General features: G+C 44.8%; 1 protein-coding gene across 2 annotated transcripts in view; it reads right to left on the reverse strand.

Annotated features, from left to right (window-relative positions):
• Window positions 1-3,521: 3,521 nt before the first annotated feature.
• The window catches only part of gabrg2 (gamma-aminobutyric acid type A receptor subunit gamma2), a 40,135-nt gene continuing 20,024 nt past the window's right edge, over window positions 3,522-23,632 (reverse strand). Inside the window, exons 7-10 of one of the 2 annotated variants that reach the window (XM_062535621.1) lie at window positions 12,697-12,849; window positions 9,778-9,983; window positions 7,458-7,481; window positions 3,522-3,917 (exon numbers count right to left, since the gene is read on the reverse strand). In XM_062535621.1, the coding sequence (XP_062391605.1) occupies window positions 3,636-3,917; window positions 7,458-7,481; window positions 9,778-9,983; window positions 12,697-12,849 (665 nt within the window). In that variant the 3' untranslated portion in view covers window positions 3,522-3,635. The remainder of the gene's footprint in view (window positions 3,918-7,457; window positions 7,482-9,777; window positions 9,984-12,696; window positions 12,850-23,632) is intronic. The other variant, XM_062535622.1, reaches the window with a different exon arrangement.

Genomic DNA, 23,632 nt, shown 5'->3' on the forward strand with positions numbered 1-23,632 from the left:
CGCACAGTCCACATCAGTTCTTTCAGCCAGAACCACAGCTAAATATCTCCTCCTCCCCCCCGACTGCACTTGTAGGAGATATATCCCCTTAAGACATGGCAGCTCACACTCGCTCGCTCCTCTCCTCTCCTACTCAGGTGCAAAGCCCAGAGGTTCAGGTACACCAAACCCACAAGTGAGTTCCAGCAAGCGCGGGGAGTGAGAAAATACACACTACAGAAGTACACTCCTGTCAACATGAATGGATGGCCTGCAAAAATCACCTTGTTCTCAGGCGAGGCTCGGAGCTTTGGAGTGCAGGTGGGTGTTGACACATACTTTTTTTTTTTTTTTTTTTCTCAGGCCTGGGAAAGCATACTGTAAATATAGAGACAAATACAGCAAACTAAAGGCAACTTCCAGGCGTCTATACTTTATACAACAACACCAATATAGAGTGGTGCATCCGAGAAGGTACAGTTGGCTGAGGATCTGATATGGGACATACTGTAATGTAACTGTACTGTAACTATGGCGCTTTTAGAATGTGGGACACAGATACCACACTTAACAGGCTAAGAATAGGTTAGCCATCTGTAGTAAAAAGCATGGTACAAATATGAGGTGATTGTGTTTCTTTTTCCATTTCTCATACTTTTCAATTGTTTCATCTTTATGCAAAGAGGCTAGTTTCGTCATATATTTGGTACGCCAACTAAAATATGTTTCCCATAGGTAAATAAACCGTCTTCAGAGGGTTGATCCATGACAGGAAGGGTGAGACAAAAAGGACAGTGTGAACAAAATGTACACATAAGTTCATTAATATATACACCATAAAACTAACTTTTATATAGTCCTCACTCACACTCACCCTCTTCATCATGTAAACAATAAACAACAGATATACAAAATTAGGACACCAAAAGTTTTGAGTAATCAAATTTCAGAGACCAATATATAATAGTGAACATGCTTCGTTAAAAAGTGCCTACACAACTCATAGGCATCCTTTCTTTAGAACTCAAGGTGTAATAGAATACTAGTTCATTTGTAGGGTCGGCCAAAACACTCAAACTGTGAGCATATTTTAACCATTATACACAATATAACACATGTATTATAGAAACAGCGGGGTGCAGAAAATAAGAATAGAACATCACTCTGGAGGTACACCGTTCCCAAGGGACGCACACGTTTGGGTTCCTTCCTCTGATCTCTCAGTGTTTTTCCACAGTGTACAGTACGTGTTCTAGGCAAGTAAGGCTTATGCATCAGTCCCGCGCACACACACCATGGTTCAGCCGCTCCTGTGGAGATCTGTCTGCTGCAGTCTTTAGGATATTAAACATTCACCTATACCTCACAATTTGGATAGGACAATTAGCACCGTAATACATAATGGTGATTTTTTTCTACGTCTTCTATTATGCCACTTTATGCGTTTTAATTAACTGCAGTGTTGAATTCTGGGAAGAAATGCTCCTACTCAGGAATACTGTCTAATTGATCCAAATACATAGTGATTTTTTTTTCTTTTCTGTACAAAGTATGCTGTTATCTGAGCGTGTTGACAGGGGTGAGATATCTGAGAAAGGTAAGTACGGAAATGCCAAGTTCCAGCCTGCTCTATCAGCTCACGCCATATGCAAACCCAGCTGGTGGTGAGCAGGTTTGTGAGAATCCCAACAGAACAGACTGGGGCCGTTCAAAAGAACCATCCCTCAGTGGGGTTCTGTTCAAAATCATTTGGGATATCACAGGTCAGGTTCCTCTCTATAGATTAATACCTAGTCCTGAATGAAAAGAGAATTCATTTGAAAAAAAGAAAAGAAAGTAAGTTACTTCTGTATGCATGCCAACTCAATCCAGTGTTAAAGAAATGAACCAAAATTGCTGCTTGAGGTGTGCAAAGCCCTACGGAAAGTAAAGTCCGTAAAGGGGTGATATCTCTCCTCCATGTCTCTGACTAGTCTCTCTGAACTCACAAAATGTTTATGAAGCATTGGTTAAGGCTATAGTTTACTACCTGGGAGATAACATACTGTAATCCAAATCAATACTGACTAAATAACTTGATGATCCCCCATATCAAATCATTGCTCCATACGACACATGATTTATTAATGTGGGGTATCTCTTCAGTGTCATAAAGCATTGAATACGAGATAAGATGTGTCTTTTATTTTAGGGGTGTGTTTGAAGAAATAAAGCATTCTGTGTGACAGACCACAGTCCTTATCAAAGTCTCTGTGCGCCAAATGTTGGTATTTCGTTTTGTTGCAGCTTTTAAATGACAGCTTGTGTACCGTATATACCGCATCTTGTACTGAAGGACTAAAGACCCGGGAGACGTACCCAAGCAATGCCCTGAATGTAATAGAGTTTTTGTCTGCAATGAGACGTGAATAAGCTAGCCCTGACATGTCCAGCTGTGGAGCAGAGGCAGGCGGATCACAGCCACCACAGCCACACATCTGGCCACGGACTCGGTAAGAGCTGTTCATGCTGAGCTAAAATGGAAATACAAAAATCTCCAAAGATGCCCTGTCAGAAACATAAAGGTTAAGTGGTGCACTGTAGGCGGCATACGCAAGCACGTTACGTTCGCTAACGTTCCCGTAAACAAGAGAGCGTGGAATCTGTGTTCAAATTTGACACAAAAAGGCTCCAGGATTTGCCAAATAATTGTCTCCTTTTTTTTACTGAGAATGGTGTCATGATGAATCCAGTGTTCACAATCAACAGTGGCCTGTTATTTTAGTTGTTCTGTTTAACGTAAGCCAACAAGAGAAAACTTCAGTACATGTTCATTTATGGCCCCATAGCAGGTGCATGCATTAAATGTAAACCACTACATTACAGTATTAAAATATATACAGTGTCTGTACAGGTGACCATTTACTAAATATCTACTCAGCAGTGACCGCACATGAAAGGAAATTATAGGAATGTGTTGCTGAAAAAAAGAGAAACTCTACAATTCATAATTGTTCTCTATGCTGTATTCCTCTCTTAAAGTGCTTTTTTAAAATCTGAAATGTATTGATAAAGAAATGAAAATAGCTATACTGTAGATTTAGGGATATGTTTGCCATTGGTCAGATTGACACTGACTGATACACAACCTCTGATATGGTGCTAAGGACTGCTGTCTGCCAAAGCGTTTGGTGTGGAGATGTGCTTTGACACAGTGACACTTGCATCTGTGGAGCTTCATCTACCCATTTCCTTATGACAGAAGATTCCGGGAGTTCATGCAAAATCATAAAGTTTTGGCTTTACCCACAAAATAAATAAATAAATGCATAAATAAATATATAAATAAAATAAATTAAAGTCTCCAATCGAACCCCATTAGTCTCTGACCCCCCATTTCCTTCAGTTTTGCTACAACTTTTGCTTAACTTTTTTTTTTCAAAGTAATATATATATATATATTTATATGTATATATACTGTATATTTATATTTATATATGTATAAATCGATATGGAATCCAAAAAAACACAGATGGATTTTTTTCTTTTTTTAAATTCAGTGGGTCCCCTTCAGAAACAAAGATATGGTCTTGCTGGAGTAAGAGGCGAACGATAAGGCCGGCAAAAAACGACAATATAAAATAAAAAAAAAAAGATAAAGAGAGAAATGGATGGATCTAAAGATAGAGATACGAGATCCAGTAGACCAGGTTGAACAGACCGAATGCCGTGGGAAAGAAGATGCGGGCGTACGAGTCTATCTTGGCGACGCGGATGTGCAAGCGCCCGTGCCGCCAGGCTCCGGAGCGGCAGTCCTCGAAACAGCAGAAGAAGCTGGTGCAGTCCTTCCCGTCCAGGCACTCGTAGCCGTACTCCTCGTCGCGGTCCTGCATGTGCGTGGCGTTGTTCATCTGGATGGCCGTGGCTGAGCGGGGGCGGATGTCCACCGTGGGTGTCTGCTTTTATATACAGAGGGATAGGGGAGGGGTGGGGAAAGGGGTGGGGGAGGGGGGAAGAGAACTTAAGTCAGCCAGCAGAGAGCACAACATGCCCCTAGAGAGGCCTCATCTGTACAGCAGTGAGCAGTCTTAGGACAGCACCTCAACAATTTGTACCGGGTAGTTCTTTTTTAGCAATGGAGTGTTACAGCAATATCGATCAAGACATAGAACCCACAGGCCACACCTGCTGGTGGCGTGGCTATAGGATGGCTTTAGGCTGACAATGGAGGGCTCCTTTGTTTTGAAAACAAATGATGCAACAAAGACACCCTTGGTTACAACCCATCAGGAGTGTGGTGAGATGTGGCCAACGGTGTGTTCCGTCAATAAGCAGGTGGAGAAACCTAGTGCTGGGCAAAGCAGTGTGTTTCATTCCTCCTGACTGTACATTTTAATATGAACCCTGTTTCAGTACAGTCCTATCAACTATACTCTGCAAATGAGCATGTCGAGGGCTGAGAACCAAAGGGACGTAAGTGACATTTCACCAACTTGACAGAGATCTCGTCAAGAGCTTTCAGGTGATATATACAGTATAACTCAATTTTGAACAAAAATTGTCACTTACGCCCCTTTGGTTCTCAGCCCTCGATGTTTAGGATTGGGTCTCATTCATTCAGTGTTTGTAAGTTTATGAGTAAAGAGCATGTAAAAATGTTGTGCACAACTTCAATTTAATCTCACTTGGTGCTAAACGAGCACACTATATTCACTTAATTTATCATTAATCCACATCTCTGAATACTCCATACAGCATTATAAACATTTGGTGATTATCTGTGAAAATGTCCCAAAGGGAAAACTTTTGGTAAGATAAGAAAGCTTTATCCAAGATAAGCTAAATATAAATCAATAATATCATCTACAGTGGTACCATGCTTTTTAAATCAGACCAGTAATTTGGCTAATTTAGTATTTAAAAAGTATAAAACATTAGTAATTCCTATTTGCAAAAAACATGTGTTATCAGTGTTAAAGCTGAATATAATACTAATGTAGAAGTATATATTTTTAATGACGTTAACTGTTGTTGAGGTGCATTTTGATTTCACATGCAGCAATGGCAGAAGTTTTCTTAATGACCCAGAAGAATCAGAGGAGATTAACTTTAATGATGAACTTGTTAATTAATGAAGAGATTTTCTAAATATTTCACACATTTGTTCTGCTCAGGTGTTATGAATGAGACCCACTGGCACATTTTTTTTAATCCATTTTTTTTAAACTAATTTTTCATGATTCGTACCATCTGAAGCCATACCAAATCTCATGTTATTGAATATGACAAGTCTCAATCTGTGAGTCTACCCTTCTCTTCAAACTACAAACCAAAAAAGGGGGAGTTCAAATATGCACAGAAGTGGTGACTTAATATCAGGCCCGCTTAGTATTAAGTGCCCTTAAGTACTATGCACTTAATTGATAAGTACAATGTACCTCTTACAAAAACAGATGTCATTACACGATGCACTTAGGGGTTAGATTCAGGGTCACTGTTTGGGTTAGTAATGTAGAATAATATGTACTTAGATGGGAAGTACATAGCATTGTTAATTACTTATGCACATTGTAAAAAGGACACTTAATATGAAGCGGGTCCATTTAATCGTTGATTACAATTTATTATTCTTACTGCAGGTGAACCGTATAAAGCTGACTGACAACTGGATTATCTTGGAGCAATTTTCATTAAGATCCAATTAGCCTTAATTAATTTTACAACCAATTTCATGTTTGCCACATTCATTTCATGTCATATCCAAACTGCCTGCCAAATCAACATTTTTCCCAGTTCCAATAGACACAACACTGATGAAAAAAATCTTTAACTGTTTTTAGCTCTTTTCATTTCTTTTTCCTAAAGATTCACATCTAACATGCTTTCAGTGACAAAACTACCTGTAATTGGCTGCTTTGATGAAAGACGCATGCATAAAAGCATTTATGCATTTTTAGACCTACCATCAAGCTAGACATGCAGTCTTCAAAGCATCTTATTTATTTTATTTATTCCTTCCTTTCAATTTGCCCAGCACTAGTGTGTGAGAGAGAATACTTGTCCTCCCTTAAGTAAAAAAAACAAAATAAAAACAACAAACAAAAACAAAGCAGAACTGAACATGTGCATTAGCGGAGTGGGTCCACCTCATTATCCTCTGTGAAATGGACAAGCCACAGGGGACTGTCATGGCGTGGGGTGTGGGGGTCAGTCATGTGACTGTGCTGTCACAGGGTTTGCATGGGGTAAATATACACGAGTGGCCGACGGCCAGGGTGCCCAAAGGTGATCCTGCAGTGTGGCCTGGGCTGGGCTGGGCTGGGAGGGCAAAACACAGTGGCCTTTAGCCCCAGGTGGCTCAGCCATCTCCGCAGCCGGGCGCGTGCCCCCCGATCTGGGCCAGATCCGGGCTAGATCAGGGCCACACCTGCTTTGGAGTTGCTGGCTATCGGGGTCAGCTTTAACCGGATGAAAGTAGACAACCGTTTGGAAAGCGCTGTCTGTAACGGAGAACTTACTTAATAACTGCTGTGATCTGGAATGTTTTTAAAAAAACACTACTTTTTTAAAGTCTCCAGTGACATACGTTCTACCAATTGGAAAAAAAAGAAAGTTTTTTTTAAAAAAAAATTTTTTTAAAAGCTTACTACACTACTACTGCCTGATTAAATAACATGCCTTTTCTCTTTTCTCCTGACCAGAAGTCATACTGTGTGCGTGTGTGTTAAGAATACTCCCTGGGCTACATTTGTGTGAGCTCTATGTGTGGCTTCCAGCAGATTAGCCTAGCTAAATCCTGCGCTATCCCGCGCTATAAGAAGAGTTCTAATTGGGCTTAGAAGTGCCGAGAGGGGGCTGGGTTGTCTATTTCAGTCTGTTAAGGCTCTGCTGACTCTGTAGACAGTGTCAGGTTCACAGCCCCATAGACAAACACATGGGTGGGTCAATAGACAAGAGGTGGGGAGGTAGGTGTGGGAGGGTGGGGGTGGTTGGGTTGGAAGGCCACCTGCATTTCTTTACTCAAAAAATGACTTGAAGCAGAAGCATCATATTGAAACAAACAAAAAAAGAAAAGAAAATAAACAAAAATGCATTGTATGCTGTCTTTTACCAGTGGTCAATTTTGTAAAAAAAAATTGTTTGTTTGTTTACTTGTTTGAAAGCGTGTGCTAAATGCCCGTGTTTGACACACAGCTCCGGGATCCGCCTGTGTCGCCAAAGCACGGAAACCGCTGAGAACCGTTTTTTGAGAGATCTGGCCAAAAAAGGCATCGCTAGCGCAAACTGAGGATGCTCGGGTTTAAGGTGAAGAGAAGAGAGAAGAGGAGGAGGAGAAAAAAAAAAAAAAAAAAAAAATCAAATCAAATCAAAACAAATCGAAGAGAGAGCTCTCTCTGGAACAGACAAGAGCGGCGGGGGGAGTGTTGGACCAGCGGGGGCAAAATGCAGCAGACACATGCAGAGTCAGTAGAGTGAACGCGAAACACAAGCAATAATACCTTTGAGGAAAAGAGCCGGAGGAGCTATTGTCCAAACGGGAAACAAGAAATAGGTGGAATTAAAAAAGAAGAAGAAGAAGAAGTAGTAGAAGAAGTAGAAGAAGAACAAGAGGAAAACAAAATAAAACATACACACACAATCACACAAACAAATGAACCAACCAACTGACAAACCACTCAAATGTCTTTGGAAAAAAGAGGAGTAGTTCAGAGAGCTGGGACAGATACACTATGCATTATACACACCACCAACACACCGCTCAGTCCACACACAGACGAAACACACAAGATAGAGGTGCCTGAAAGGGTAGATAGCAAGCACATCCACATTCGCTTCAGTAACGTTCAAAAAGTCAGGTCAAGTTACATCAGGAAGCACACTTACTGTAGGTTTTCACAACTGTAGAAGACATAGTAGCCATATTGATATTGATGGATGAACATGTCATATTGTGATGTTTTGAATGTTATTTTTCCTTCTTGCTTTTCCACATATATTTTTTTGGATCGTCACATCTCTAACAAATCAGAGAGGATCAAAGTTGATTGCAGCTCGAATGCGCAGACTGTCTAGTACAGACACCTCCCCTCTTAGTCTTGCTATTCACAATCTTTCCTGTTTAGTGGTTTTGGCACATACAGTATTCTGCTTAATAGTCTATATGGTGCCAGATGACTAGCTGTCAATAAAAACACCTAGAACCATCCTACAGAATTGAACATTTAAATCGGTAGGTTTTAGACACTTTTTTCCCTGTTCTCTTGTCTTTATCTGCATCAACTAAATATTTGGATTTAACACTGAACCAAATAGATCTGCTGTTACAAAATCTAATACTGCAATCCCCCACCGGGTAGAACTCATCTGGTGTTGGAGATTTAAAAGTAATTGTTTTGCTCTCTCTCTCTCTCTGTCGTTATACCAAAAAGATTAAAATAGCATAAATGTTTTCTATAAAATGTGTTATTTGCAAGTATTTCTCATTGAGGATTAAGAATTCATTTCATCATGTTCTCCAGCCAAAATAGTACAGATTTTAGCAGGCTATAATGCATAACTAAAGGAAGACATAATTTGAAAGCTCACATGTTTATATAACTGTGGAATGGGATAAAAAAAGCCCATCTCCCTCCAGATTTCCAAACAACTGAATTCAGTCGTGCCCTCTCTGCCCCTCACCTAGTGTACCCTGCGCATAGTAGTACTAGGCTCCGGAAAGAGGCAATCTGGTGCCACCGCTGCCCTGTATCTTTTCTCATTAATGCCCGCTGTTCAGTATCGTATATCAAATACTATTTTGTTTTGGGCACTGCTTAAAAGATATAACGGGGGGTAGGGGAGTGGACATTAGTGGACTCTGACTGTGTCTTCTTGTTTGGGCTGGCCAGCCAGAGCACGGCAGCCAGCGGGATGGACTGCAGACCTTAAAACACCTTGTAGTCATGTGATCGCCAGTCCCTGCATTACAACTGAACAGCTGGAATGCAGATTAAGGGCAGGTTCAATCTCTCTCTCCCTTTCTCTCTCTCTCTCTCACATACACACAGACACACACGGACACACACACACACACACACACACATACAAACACACTCCATCTCTATTTTTCCCCTCTTTCTCTTTTCTATTCTCTCTCTCTCTTGCTCACCACTCTGTTCATCCTTCTCTCTATCTCTCATTCGCTCACTCTGTCTCTATCTCTATTTTTCCCCCAATTTTTCCTCTCTTTCTATCTCTCCACTCTTTCCACGGAAAGATCTCTATCTCTAGTTCGGTTCGCTCACCTCCCTACGACGAACTCCACAGCCCTGGCCTCTCAGCAGGACGGAGCTGTCACAAGCCCTGTGCGCCTGCATGCTAAACCAATCACGGCGAGCAACTTTGCTGACGCGCCCCCCCCCCCCCCCCCAACCCCCCATGTCTCGATCCCGGCCGCCCCGGAAAATAACAAGCTCGGCACAATCATGTCCACTCCCACACGCGTGCCGGGAAGGCAACCCTCTAAAGAAATTATGCACTCAAAATTCAGTCAGAAAGTTCTCTTTCTCCCTCTCAAAGGCAAACCGCACTGCACACAAAGCTTCTCCTCTATTAGAGAGCACTACCTCGGGCTATCACATGCCTCTGAAGTGGAGCTGCATTACAATCAGTTATCACGCGCCGACCGCAGAGGAGATGCGATACATATATCATATGGCGTATATATATATACGGTGAGGCGTACCTTCAGAATCGCTACGGATCGTTTCAGAACCGCCACCCCGTGGTTTTTTTTGCGGGGGACGAACGGGGGGGTTACGATTTTAGAAGGGTACTCACGGGATTTTTCTTCTTCTTGTCCTTTTTTGCGCTAGGCTTCCGGTTGCTCACAAAGTAGTGCAGGGTGCCGTACTCGATGAGGGCGGCGAAGACGAAGATGAAGCACACGGACACGAACAGGTCCATGGCCGTCACGTAGGACACCTTCGGAAGGGACTTTCGAGCGATGGTACTCAGGGTGGTCATGGTCAGCACCGTGGTGATGCCTAACGAGAGAAACACACACACAAACAAACACACACACAAAAATACCCCCCACCCAGAAAGTTTATAAAGGTTAAAATGTTGAATTTGATCAATTCACCACCACACACTTGGGGTGCCATCTGTGGACAACAGAATCAGCAGGGAAACAGAAAACCATTTGAAAATCATTCAGGTATGATTTCCACACCTACGACGGCACATACCCAAATGAACGATCACCTGCCAAGAGAAAGGTTTACGAGTATAATTACCAACAGTTGCTGCCCGTCTGCAGGACACATGCATTTCCAAATGTAACGGCCTTGGGACCATAACACAGAATATGGAGGTCTGTTTTTATTACAAACACTTAAGACTTTATGGCAAACGGTGTTATTTGTCTCCAGTGATCAAGTGACCAACTGCTGTGTGCATCCAGTGATTCATATTTCCCTGGTGTTTGTGGGGGTCAGCTGTTAAGTCTTAGCAGTTTGCCATCTGCTCGTGTGCGCAACGGCCAGCGGATCACGCTGGAAAGTGACCCATATGGGAAGAGTCTTTATGGAGCAAGGGCCACTTAATTATACAGGCACGTTCACTACTATGTACACACACTAAACACACACACACACACACACACACACACACACACACACACACACACACTAAACACACACACACACACACACATGCTCACACTTCTATGTTCATCCGCATAATCGCACATATATGCACATACACATTTCAGTACATGTGGATACACTCTCTCACTCATTCCTTCTCTCTCTCTTTCACACACACACACACACACACAATAATTCTCACACTCAACGCTCATCCGCATATACGCACCCCAACACACATGCCTGCATACATCCATTAAACACTTACACAGAAATACATCAATCTCTTACTCTCCCTCTTTCATCTCTCTCTCCTCTCTCTTACACACACACACACACACACACACACACACACACACATAAACACACACATACACACACACATAAACACACACACACATACACATGAACACATAAACACACACACACATAAACATAAACACATAAACACACACACACACACACACACACACACACATAAACACACACAGCGAGTGTCTCTGCAGCTGATTAGCAAATGGACAGCGTAAGGCTGTGGGGGACGTGCGAATGCAAAGTGGCACTGCTGGACACCCAGAGCGCCTCGCACGGCAGGCCATGTGTTTACTGCTCCGTGGAGTGGACATGGAGCGTCCACATCACATCAGCCCAAACGCCGCCGAATCAGGGGCCAGGAGCGGGGGCCAGGAACAGGGGGACGGGGGGCTGGGGGCTGGGGGGCCAGAGCCAGCCTATGGGGTGATTGTGCAGAATGTGCACTGCCATTTTGTTGGACGACACAGAGGGATTAACAATTATGTCACCGCTGCTTAGCTGCTTAAACACAATTCCACCCCTGATTCACTCCAGAAACAATCAGGACATTTTCATTTCAAGTATTGCATTAATATTATAAAGTTCTACAGTGTTTTTTTTATTATTATCATTACTATAAAAGGCATCTGTTTATAGTGACAACACAGACAGAGATGGCGGGGTTTAGAGTGCAGTTATGAAGTTCTGGGATTTTTTTTTTTGCCAAAAAATCCTCTTCCGGTGTCAGGTAAAAGGTGAGCTTTTTCTCTTCATAAAGCAATTATTTTAATGGCAGCCGACGGAGGACTGCTGGTCAGGGTCAGAGCCATCTGGGGGAAACCAGGCTGCTGACGCAGGGAAAATCCGCAGCTCAAGAAAGCCTGCCATCCTCACAAGTTGCGTGCCCTTACGGAGACAAGGGCAGCTTTTCGAACGAACACTCGCATATTCCTCAAAAACTCACATCCCCCACCAACAACACACACACTCACACACACACACACACACACACACACACACTCTCTCTCTCATTCTCTCTCTCACTCTCTCCCTCTCCCTCTCTCTCTCTCTCTCTCACCCCTCGGCCCCTTCCCTTCCTTCTCCGGGTGGCGCGTGCACCTGCTTTTTGAGATGCTGATTCGGCATGGCCCTGCTGCGTTGCATAATTAATGGCTTATTAAGATATTCATAAAAAAACATATGTGCCAGGCCAGGCTCAATCACGGAAGCCTGGAATCTAAACCATCTGCCTCCCCCCCCCCAACCCCATCAGCAGTAGAGCGAGGGCCTGGAGGAGAGAGTGGTGTGGTGTGTGGTGTGATGCGGTGTGGTGCAGCACTGCAGGGCTACAGCTAGCATCAGAGCTAGAACAGGGCAGGGGAAACATTCATTAGCGACATCCGCGCTAATTAATTACACTGGTAGTGTTGAGACAAGATATTTGCTGTTTGGCTAAGGTTGGTTAACTTGGAAGTTGAATGTGTGGGGTCAAGCTTGGCACTTTTGTGCGTGTGTGTGTGTCTGTGTGTGTGTATTTGTGTGTGTGTGTGTGTGTGTGTGTGTGTGTGTGTGTGTACACTCAATGTGTGGGTGTATGTGGGTGTAATTGAGTGTACAGGTGCATAATGCTTACATCCATGTATGCATTCATGTGTGTTGTGTGTGTGTGTGTGTGTGTGCATGAATCCATGTACTGTATTCATTCATGTGTATGCGAGTAGCTGTGACTGCTTGTGCGGATGCATTAGACTGTTAGACACCATCACTGCTTCCCTTATTGCTTTCAATCTAATTGTTTTTTTGTTTTTTTTTTTACCTAAAGAGGTTCTTGCAGGAACAGCGTCCTTATTGATCCAGAAGGAGACCCAAGAGAGGACCACGATCAGCGTGCAGGGGATGTAGGTCTGGATGGTGAAGTAGCCCATCCTACGGCTCAGGTCGAAGAACACCGTCAGCACCACATAGTCTCCTGGGGAAAAAAATAAATAAACACAACAGAGAGAGAGAGAGAGATAGAGAGAGAGAGAGAGAGAGAGAGAGAGGAGAGAGAGAGAGAGAGAGAGATAGAGAGAGAGAGAGAGAGAGAGAGCAGATGAGTGAGTGAGTGAGCACCTGTGCCATATTTACACGCCTGTGCAGTATATCATCAGCCCTGTCACCTGGGGTAGTTCTGCCTGCCTGTCGGCCCTCTGGCTTGTGAAGGGACAGCAGCGGTGGAAAATCAGATTTGCACACATTTTTCTCAGCTCACTTCTGATTCACTCCATCCAACCATGGAGACATTTTGTGAAGTTGGACTACTGGCTTATTTTTTTAGTTTTGCATGGCAGCTAAACTAAAAACATTTTTTAATGTTGGTGTCTTATGCAAATCCCTAATGGAAGTGTCCATTAAGGTTACACACATGGCCATTTAACCAGAGCTCTCCAGATGTTGCAAACTTGGGAAAAAAAGGATATACTGTAACTTCACCCAAAGTGGCTGGTGACCTAAGAAGTTTAGGTTTAGTGTTTAAACCGATCCTTAGTCTGCCTGTGTGACAGAACCACAGAGGTTGGGCCTCAGATTCAGGCCAGATAAGGCCCAACCCGCTCCAGTTTCAGCTCCTGCAGCTATTTGGACAGTAAGTGTGTGTATGTGTGTGTGTGAGGCACTGGGGAACGAACCCGCTGACCTGAAACCGCGCTCCCGTTCACACTCTAACTGAGTAATACACACATACAGTACTGCAGAAACAGTGATGGGAAACCCCCTCCACACACACACACACACACACACACACACACACACACACACAGCCCATCAGCCCCCAGTGCTTAGCGAGCAGTTGCCATCGACTCTCGCCCCTCCATCCCCACCCCCACAAGCATCTGGGCGTAGGCCTCCATGTCTGGCCCAGTGCATTACCGAGCCCCTCAGAGGAAACCCGATCGCTCTCAACACTGATGGCATCATTACGGAACTAAGTGCACCTGGCGAGACGAATGAGGTCCATACCTCCTTCCCCTCTCCATGTTTTTCATGTTTCTCTCCATTTTTTCCCTTCCGGTTTTTCCTGCTGACGAGGCGGTCTGTGTTGGGGGGGGGGGGGGGGGGGCGGTGGGCGGAGGATACAGTACACAACGGTCCTCGGATGTATATCAGCTGGCTTATTTTTATTTATTGACGTTACATTAAGGCCCCCCCTCCCCCTTCGACCCACGCGTAGAGGGGCCTCTTGGCTGCTGAGAAGCCGGGTGGTTAATACATTAATTTACGCACGGTCAGCAACACCCCAGTCACAATGCATTATCCTCCACCATTAACAACGCTGGACTGGGCCATAGGGTCTGGCCTGCCACCACTCCTGCGCGCTGCCGTTGGAAGGCAGTCTTGCACTGACAGGCAGGTAGCGCCGGTTTTATTTATTTTTTTTTTTCTGTGAGACTCATTATAGGACATTTCCTGCTTAGGGAGTTGGGAGGGATGCATGTATTGACAGACTCCTCCGTTAGGGTAAAGGTACAGGTCTTATTAGTGCGGGCGTATGGTACGCTATACATGACCAATCGAGCTGACAGGTGGTTTATGGGAAGGCGTGGGAGAGGAAGTCCGGTGGATGGCTGACAAATTCCGTTTCCGCCGCGGCAACAAAAAAAAAAAAAACATGCATAAAATATCACACAAAACACCGCGTGTGTACACGGGGGGAATGTTCTGCATTGATTACAAACACGCCTGAGGATATCATGGCTCTGTGTATAGCTTGTGTGCGTATGTGTGCTTGTGTGCACCAAGACGTGTGAGTGTGTCGTGTGTGTGTGTGTGTGTGTGTGTGTGTGTGTGTGTGTGTGCGTGTGTGTGTGTGTGTGTGCGCCAATGATGTATGTGTGTGTGTGTGCGTGTGTGTGTGTGTGTGTGTGTGTGTGTGTGTGTGTGTGTGCAGGAACAGATGATGGTAAAGTACAGATCAATGCTGGCCAGGGTGTTTCTCAGTGTCGGACTGATCTCCCCCTCTTCAAAACGTGACTGTCTACATCCATCCATCTCTCTATCCCTCTCTCTTTTCTTCTCCCCCTTCCTTCTCTCCCTTCTTCTCTTTATCTCTCACGTCTTGATCTCTTCCTTCCTTATCCTTCTCTCTCTTTCTTTCTCTCTTTCTTTTTCTATTTTTTTCTCTCTCTCTCTGTCTCTCCTTCTCTCATTCCCTCTATCCTTCTCTCTTTTCTTGCACTGAGCTCAAGGACATCAAAGAGCTTGTGCACATAGTTTTCCCAAATGATGGCCGACCAACGCGAGCGACTCAAAGCCCCTGCCAGGAGATCTCATCTGTCAGAATCACACGTAATGGAACAAATGGCGTAGGTGTAAAAAAAACGCCCGGCGCCTTTCATCTCCACACAGCGGGAGCACAGGCAACTCTGATGGAGGGATTTCTCTCTCTCTCCCTCTCTACCTCTCTCCCTCTCTGTCTCTCTCCTTCTTTCTTCTGAGAGGGAGATATGCTGCAGAATTAAAGGGAGAGAGAACGACCACGTTTAAAATATCCCAGCGGAGGCCATGTTTTATCTCTCCAGACAGTGCAGTATATTCAAAAGGAGTCTTGCATCTTTTCGTTTCGTAAAAATGAAATGATAAAGTGTTACTGCAGAGCAGTACTTTCCTTTTTTTGTCAGGAGTAAAAGACTCTTTAAAAGCATATACTTATCATGCGCATGAGTTTTGTAGATCGAAAAAACGTTCCTCGCTATGCTCGGTGACATAACTAATTAGCGGAAAGCCAGAACACTCTCATAATGAATACGTGATTTTTTTCTCAGGTTACTCTTGCCTGACAGCACGGAGCTCCTGTATAGGCTTCCGGCTCCTTTGAAATGGCTCTCCTGGGCATCTATCAGAAGTTCGGAACATGATTACTTTATCGAACAGTCTTAGCTCTCCTATGACTCACCAAATGTAATTAAAGAGAAGAATGTCTGCAATTGCTGTTCATATCTTTCAAATCAGCATCAGCATCAGCATCAGCATCAACATCAGTGAGGGAGGGAAAACCCAAACCAATAAACAAGCAAACAGAAACTAAAATACTAAACATGAGCATGTTAATAAATAAGGATACTAGCTAGAAAGCAAGCAAACAGTCAAACAGGTAAGTGAGTAAGAAAGTAAATTAAGAAATGTGGTCAACTGGGTTCAGGAAATGCTGACAGGTCAATCCCTGGTCTCTGAGCTTCATATTGCTTTGGAGATGCAGTGGGGGAACAGGAGCGGGTAATCCCTGGTTGCTGACCAGGAAGAGCTGTGTGTGAAAACCAATTTTCCTTCCCCTCGAAATTGGCAATGCGGATGACTGGTGGCCACTAACCCAAAGGAACGTGTCTACCTCGCAACATCTGCTGTCAAAGATGGCCGTGCTGAACCAGTGCTCCCCGTGCTGAGCAAGTGGTGCATAGAGGGCCTGTAGGGATGTGGCAGCATTCAGGCATAGCAATGCATGTGAATGATGACCTGTTTATCACAACCAAGGCTAGCTCATCTAGTATCGCTATCTGCTGTCACTTTTGTGGAGGGGAGCTGTCTAAGGGGGAAAAGCATTTCAATGTAGCAGGGGTGTGTGTGTCAGCTGAGTTTGTAGAGCTTGGCAGACCTGTGGCTTATTTTACAGAGTAGCTCAACAGATTTTGGTCCCGAAATGCTTTTTTTGATCACATACGTGGTTTACGATTGAATAAAAACTGATCTGAGAGCAGCACGTAGGCCTACTGTAGCAGCAAGTTCTTGCGTGTCAGAAACTAGACAGATCTACCTTTAAGGCTAACGACGTTAGCGGCCTGCCGGAGACAACAGATGCTCCCAAGGACAGACGCCCTGCCAGCAATGCTTCTGAGACGTGCCAACATGAATTTATTAGCCTTAGCAGGTAGCCGTAATAACAGCGCTTCCAATATCCAGCAATTTCCTCCAGCATACTGTTGAACGTGTGCACCACAAGACAAATTTAATCAGTATCCGGGTGGGGGGAAGACAAAAAACAAAACAAAACAAACAAAAAAAACATCCAATAGCTACCCCCCTTCCACATGCCCCTCCTCCCTCAGCGTTCAGGCTCTAGGTTAGTCTTTCTAAAAATGTGAGCAATACACCTCCCCGTTTTCATTCAGGGCGAGTGGGATCAGTGTGGTTATGCAAGGCTGTGGATCCTTTGACTGCACCCTGCCTGCCATATAGCTCCGCTCCCTTCCTCTCCCCGCTCCTGACTTGGGACTGGGTTCAGGGAGGCTTATTTTTTGCGCTGCACAATTCCGAGCGCTGATGAACAAACTGAAATCCCGGATGTGCGAGTGGTGGGGAAAAAAAAAGAAAAGAAAAAAAAAAAAACGAGATAATCTGCATTTCAAAAAGACAAGATCTAATTAGTGGAGGAGAGCAGCAGACCTGAAGCCTCTGTAGTGCGGGCGAGAGCACCCTCAGCAGTGCGATCACACAGAGCACCACACACACACTCACACACACACACACACACTCACACACACACGCACACACTTCACACACACACACACACACACACACTCACACACGCACACACACGCACGCACACACACACACACTCACACACACACACACACACATACACACACATACACACACAAGCACACACGGACGCACACACACACACACACACACACACACACACACATTTGCAGTCATGCAAATAACACACACACAGGAATGCATCACTTACTCATAAATATGAGCATGCGCGCACACTCCTAAATGAACACATGCTCACTATCCCAACACAAGCACACATGTACACACTATCACACATACACACTCACATTCTCTAATACACAGGGAAAGCCAGACACACTTACTCTTGCTCGCTTTGCCTCTCTCTTTCTATCTCTCTCTATCATCACACACACGCACACGCACACACACACCCACCAACCCACACCCACCTACACCCACTCCCACACCCACCCACACACACACAAACACACACACACACACACACTCATTATCATGACACTGATTCTCCATCTATCACTGTGCTATATTGCTGCTGTTGGATATGGACAGAAATACGACTGATAAAGACCAAAAACAACAGAGTGAGAAGCTGCTGCTGAAGCAGACTGCGCCTGACAAATAATGACAGAAAATGACACTTCAACTCGCCCTCCCAGATCAGCCAGCTCACACATTGTTTTCGTTGTCATAGCAATCATCCGTCTGAGTGTGGTCGTGATTCTCATCCGAAGGTGAAAGCGAAGACCTCGCCTGAATTGAGAATGTGACAATCGTCGCCATGGCGGCAGCGAGCCTTTTACGCCCCTGCGGATCACACTGAATGGCGAAAAGCGCAAACAGACGCTCATTTCGCAGTCCTCCACGAGGCTGATCTCATTCAGGCTGACTCTTGTCCAAAAAACTCCAGCGTCCTCCTTCAATATTACATTTGTGCTATATACTGTAGCATGCAGAATCACTATCAACACAACCAGAGGGTGATGTATGTTTAAAAGGTTCAGAATCTTTATCAAAACGACCAAAGGGTATGTTTAAACTGTGTGTGTCTCTGTGTGTGTGTGTGTGTGTGTGTGAGTGTGTGTGGGTGTGTGTGTACGACTGTACGTGTGTGCGTCTGTGTGTGTGTGTGTGTGTGTGTGTGTGTGTGTGTGTGTGTGTGTGTGTGTGTGTGTGTGTGTGTGTGTGTGTGTGTGTGTGTGTGTGGGATACGAGCTCTAAGGCATCTGCACTATTTGTCACTATGGTCCAAATATGTAGTTTGATCCAGATGTGAGGGACCTTTCCTCCTCCTGTGTCAAACTCTTCTTGAACAGCATCACTCACAGTCACTTCTGTCCTTGACACACAGTGTGTATATATATGTGTGTGTGTGTGTGTGTGTGTGTGTGTGTGCGCGCGCGTGCGTGCATGTGTGTGTGTGTGCGTGTGTGTGTGTGTGTGCGCGCGTGCAAGTGTGTACTGTACGTCATCCGAGATGCTGCCATAGCAGTAAGGGAACCTGTGCTTGAATGAAGTGTCACACTACACGGTCCAGCAGGAAGCCTTGCAATGATACGCCAGCACGAGACAGAAGGCTCCAGGACACCAAGAGTGATCCCAGCACATCAGAGAGGACATTCCAAAAAGAGCTGCAATTATAATAGCTCAGGTCAGGTGTTGTGATCCTAGATGCAGGATTTCCTTTCAACATCTGATCTCACTTTATTTTAAGCACCCTGAGGTGCAAAGCAGTTGACTACACTACGATATATTCTTACTGTATATATGAGTTACTTTGTGGGGACAGCCAACACCAGCAGTTATTATGAGTGCAAAAACTCCTCAGTAAGTTAGAACACTTGGAACATTAGAAACCTATTTTTTTTCCAAAGAAGCTCATCGTATTTCCTCTATCCTCTGATTGCATCCTATCTAATTCCTCCCCTCCATCTCTCTCTCTCTCTCTCTCTCTCTCTCTCTCTCTCTCTCTCTCTCTCTCTCCCTCCCTCCCTCCATCCATCCCTCCTTCCCCATCACCTCAAGGGCCCTTACAGTAATATGCAGGTGCTACCCATCAACCACCAGGGGCGACAAACAGCAGCCCTCTCACGGGCCCCTGAGTGACCTCCTCCCTGTGGCCAATCACAATCAAGCCTGGGCCTCTCCTGCTGTTCATCAGAACCCCATTAGCCCACCTGACGGGAGGTCGGAGAGACTGCCAGTGATGGAGAGATAGAGAGAGAGACAGAGAGAGAGAGAGAGAGAGAGAGAGAGAAAGACAGACAGACAGACAGACAGAGGCAGAGAGAGAGTAAGAGAGAGGAGAGAAAGAGAGACAGACAGACAGACAGACAGAAAGAGAGGCAGAGAGAGAGTAAGAGAGAGAGAGAAAGAGACAGACAGACAGAGAGAGCGAGAGAGAGGGAGAGGGAGAGATAGAGAAAGAGGTGAGGGCAGGTGCTTGACTCCACTTGCCAACTTCATCCGAGGCACAGTCACTCAGCTTGCTTGAAGTGTGTAGCCGTTTTCCAGTGGCGTGCCCCTGGCTATTGGTGCTAATGAACTCGCACTAATAGTATGTTTAACATTTGTCAATTCCCTGCATGTGATTCACTGTTTTGTCTCTTCTGTGCGGTAAGCAATGATGTGCCAAATATAAAATGAAATTTCAAACGCTAAAATGAGATAAGATGACTTATGCAACAAGTGTGGCCTACAGTATGTGTGGTTAGAAGCAACTGTACCCATCTCTAAAGAAACCTACTCAGACTCTTCCTTAGCCAGGGGCATTCATTTATCCATCTATTTATTGACCTTGGTGCTCGTGTTGTTGGATGTTAGCATAGATTGCTGTCCCGTTTGAGACGTGATCCACATAGGGGCGTGGGGGCCCAGGCCTAGACCCTGCCACTGTGCCCCACCTGCAGGGGCATTCTCCTGCACGACAGGTGCCCTCAGCCCCCACTGCCCCTCCTGGAGGAGAGACAGCCACTGGCCGGAGGGCCATGGCACTAGCTTAAGTGCATTGCCTCATGGCAAAATTGAGTTATGTGCTCCAGTGGACCGAAAATGAAGTGTTCATCTAGCCAAGTATAGATTTTTTTTTTTTTTTTTATGGAAAAAAAATATATTGCTGACACACACTTACAAAACATCAACATTTCTTGATGCTTTGACAGCGCAGATGTCGCCGGTAACTTCCCAAAGAGGCTATGCCTGTGTTCACATCATAAACATGCCATATACACTGCACCCCTCTTACTGATAAGCACTGTCTGATGATAACAGAGCAGATATGCATCAAGCTAGTGAATGCATCGGATAAAATATATTAATCAGATCAGGATTCATCTTTGATTTTTTCGGGGGGAAAGGGGGGGGAATAAAGCGAAATAACAAAGCCAGCTCTGCTTGGCAAAGGAGGCAGCTACACCAACTGCTCCACCAACAGGCATTTTGAATTTTAAATTAGAGGAGGAGACCAGAGCAGCCTTGAAGCGCGAAAGCCTCGGCTCCCCAGATGAATGTGCCGAGAACCCGCCGCAGAAAGCCAAAGATCACGTCCCCTGCAGTGCCTCTTTCCTTTGAACTTTTAACTCGTTTGTGCAACGCCAGCTTCCTCGAACATCCACCGCGCTCGCAATCATCAAAGGAATCTGGCGCGATGCGTATACAAAAGAACACTTAGTCATTGCGCAGGAGGTTTCATTAACTTGTTTCATAAGTTTTTTCGGTTGCACGCTTGCAATTCCTCTCCATGTTATTTTGGGGCATTCTTACTGCAATCTTATCCGCGATCCTAATCATTTCTGAATAAATGTACATCAATGAAATAAATCTGATGAAATAATATAAAATATTGTTTTCACATTGTCTGCTTATTCCATAAAAAGCTATAGGTCTCTGATGCATGACATAGCATTTTATAATACATCACGCTATGAGCATTGATTTATGTGGAATTAAAAAATCTAATTGGCAAAAACAATATTTGTATTCCACACTGTGCACAGCACATAGGAGCGTGCCCTGCATTTAGGTACCAAAAATAGCTACTGTGTTTTGGGTGCCCCTTCAGATCTTGCGATAAGATCTTGCTTTGGAGTTCGGCAGCCACGCACAATGTGATGGAACGGTTACCTAAGTTCCTACACTTTGAATCTTAACTCAAAATGAAAAAAAAACAAAAAACAAAGAGAAAAGAAAGCAAAGAAGATCCAAACACCCCTTGCAGTCTTTAAATCACGTAACCTTGGACCCAAACAGAATACAAAGCCTGCACCTGTAACGTCACGCCCAGCTGGAGATTGCTTCTCACACTCACACAACAAAATGTCACACTGATCACTAATCGGAACTCATCTGAACCCATCTAATCATGTTTCTTGCAGTCTTCAGTTCCTATCTTTTACCAGAGAGCAACAACCCAATTTGTAAAAAAAAAACAAGCTAAATATAGCACAGCCAGTGAAATAAGGACCTGGTATAACCTGGTATCAACTCCATACATCAACACATCCTAATACATCTTGACCTCTTCCAACTGTTAGCTGAATAATCGCTACCGAATATACAAAATGTTTAATTACTAGCTCATAATTAGCGTGCACAGCATGATTGGTCGCGTTACCGCAATGGCTTCATTCATCTCTGAAAATAGGCTGAAATGACAGGACGTGGCCTTGTGTGAGCTGTGTGGATACAGTTTTCAGAACTGTATGTGTAAAAAAAAGAGAGAGTGACTCTAATCCTTGACTCGATCTTCACAGTGAAATAAGTAAAGTGTAAAGCAGAGTATATATTATTGTGCATTGACAGATTTGCACATGGTCACTAAGCTCTCTCAGCAATCTCATTTCTCTCTCACACTCTCTCCATATTTCTCTCTCTGTCTGTCTGTCTTCCTCTCTTTCCTTCCCTAGACTCCCTCCTGTGTCTTGGCATTCACAAGCAGGACAGTGCCTCTGAAGAACAGTGTGTGTGTGTGTGTGTGTGTGTGTGTGTGTGTGTGTGTGTGTGTGTGTGTGTGTGTGTGTGTGTGTGTGTGTGTGTGAGTGTGTGTGTGTGTGCGTGCGTGTGTGTGAGTGTGAGTGTGTGCGTGTGTGTGTGTGTGTAGAGGGGAGCTGAATAACAAAACATGTGTGCCCTGAACTATCTCTTTCTCTCTGTCTCTCTCTACCTCTCCCTCTCTCTCTCTCTCTCTCTCTCCCTCTCTCTCTCCCTCTCCCTCTCCCTCTCTCTCTCTCTCTCTCTCTCTCTCTCTCTCTCTCTCTCTCTCTCTCTCTCTCTCTCTCTCTCTCTCTCTCTCTCTCTCTCCGCAGGCTGTTGCCGTGACCTCTGGGGGGGCTCCTGAGCTCCTGAGCTCCTTCATTTCCTCGCCGGCTTCCTTCCGCCCGCCCCGTCCGTTCGTTGGTCGCCCGCGGACGCCTCCTGTCAATGTCTCATCGGTGCACTGTGGGCCTCCATAATCAGCCGCGGACGCTGATGTGTCCCCGAGCCTCGTCCACTCACGCCGGATCACACAGGCCGGCGCACACAGACAACAGAGGGAGGAAGGCCCCCGTGTGCCTCTCCGTGCTCTCCTCCGCTCGCACACACACACACTCGCACTCGCTCCGACGTTTAGAAGGTCACTCTAAGAATAGCTCTGACCAAAAACAGACTTGCCAGGAAAAAAAAGAGAAGAAGACGCGGAAATATATGCACGACGCGTATATACATCGTGCTACCTTAGGAAAGAAACTGAAAAAAAAGACGAGGTAAATGTAATTCAACGCAGGAAACAATGTTCGACACAAAGATGGATGCATACTGTAGGTTTAAAAAGTGAGCACCATTGATGATGATGGGGAGACCCAGCTCATGCCCGGATAAATGCCCCCCCACACGCCCCTCCCAGAATTATTTGTTTAGCAGATTTGCTAGAAGGGATGCGTAATGAACATCGGGAGCCTCTATGCAACACTGCTGATGATTAATGGAAAAGCCTGTGAGATGCGTGCTGGTTTGATGGCCCACCAGGAATCCTCAACCTTAATGGAATATAATGCTCAAGCTGTATAACTGACCATATGTTTCTCTCGCTCATTCTCTCTCTCTCTCTCCCTCTCTCTCTAGTGCTCTCACTCTCTCCATCTTTTTATCTCTTTATTTATCTGTCTCTCACGCCTCTTATTTGTCATGTTCTGCAACAGTTTCCTTTTGGTCCTCAACTATTCATCATTTGCTTCTTGCTCTCCCTCCCTCTCTCTCGCTACCCT

The sequence above is a fragment of the Sardina pilchardus genome, chromosome 5 (genome assembly GCF_963854185.1).
Source record: "Sardina pilchardus chromosome 5, fSarPil1.1, whole genome shotgun sequence".
Taxonomy (NCBI): domain Eukaryota; kingdom Metazoa; phylum Chordata; class Actinopteri; order Clupeiformes; family Clupeidae; genus Sardina; species Sardina pilchardus.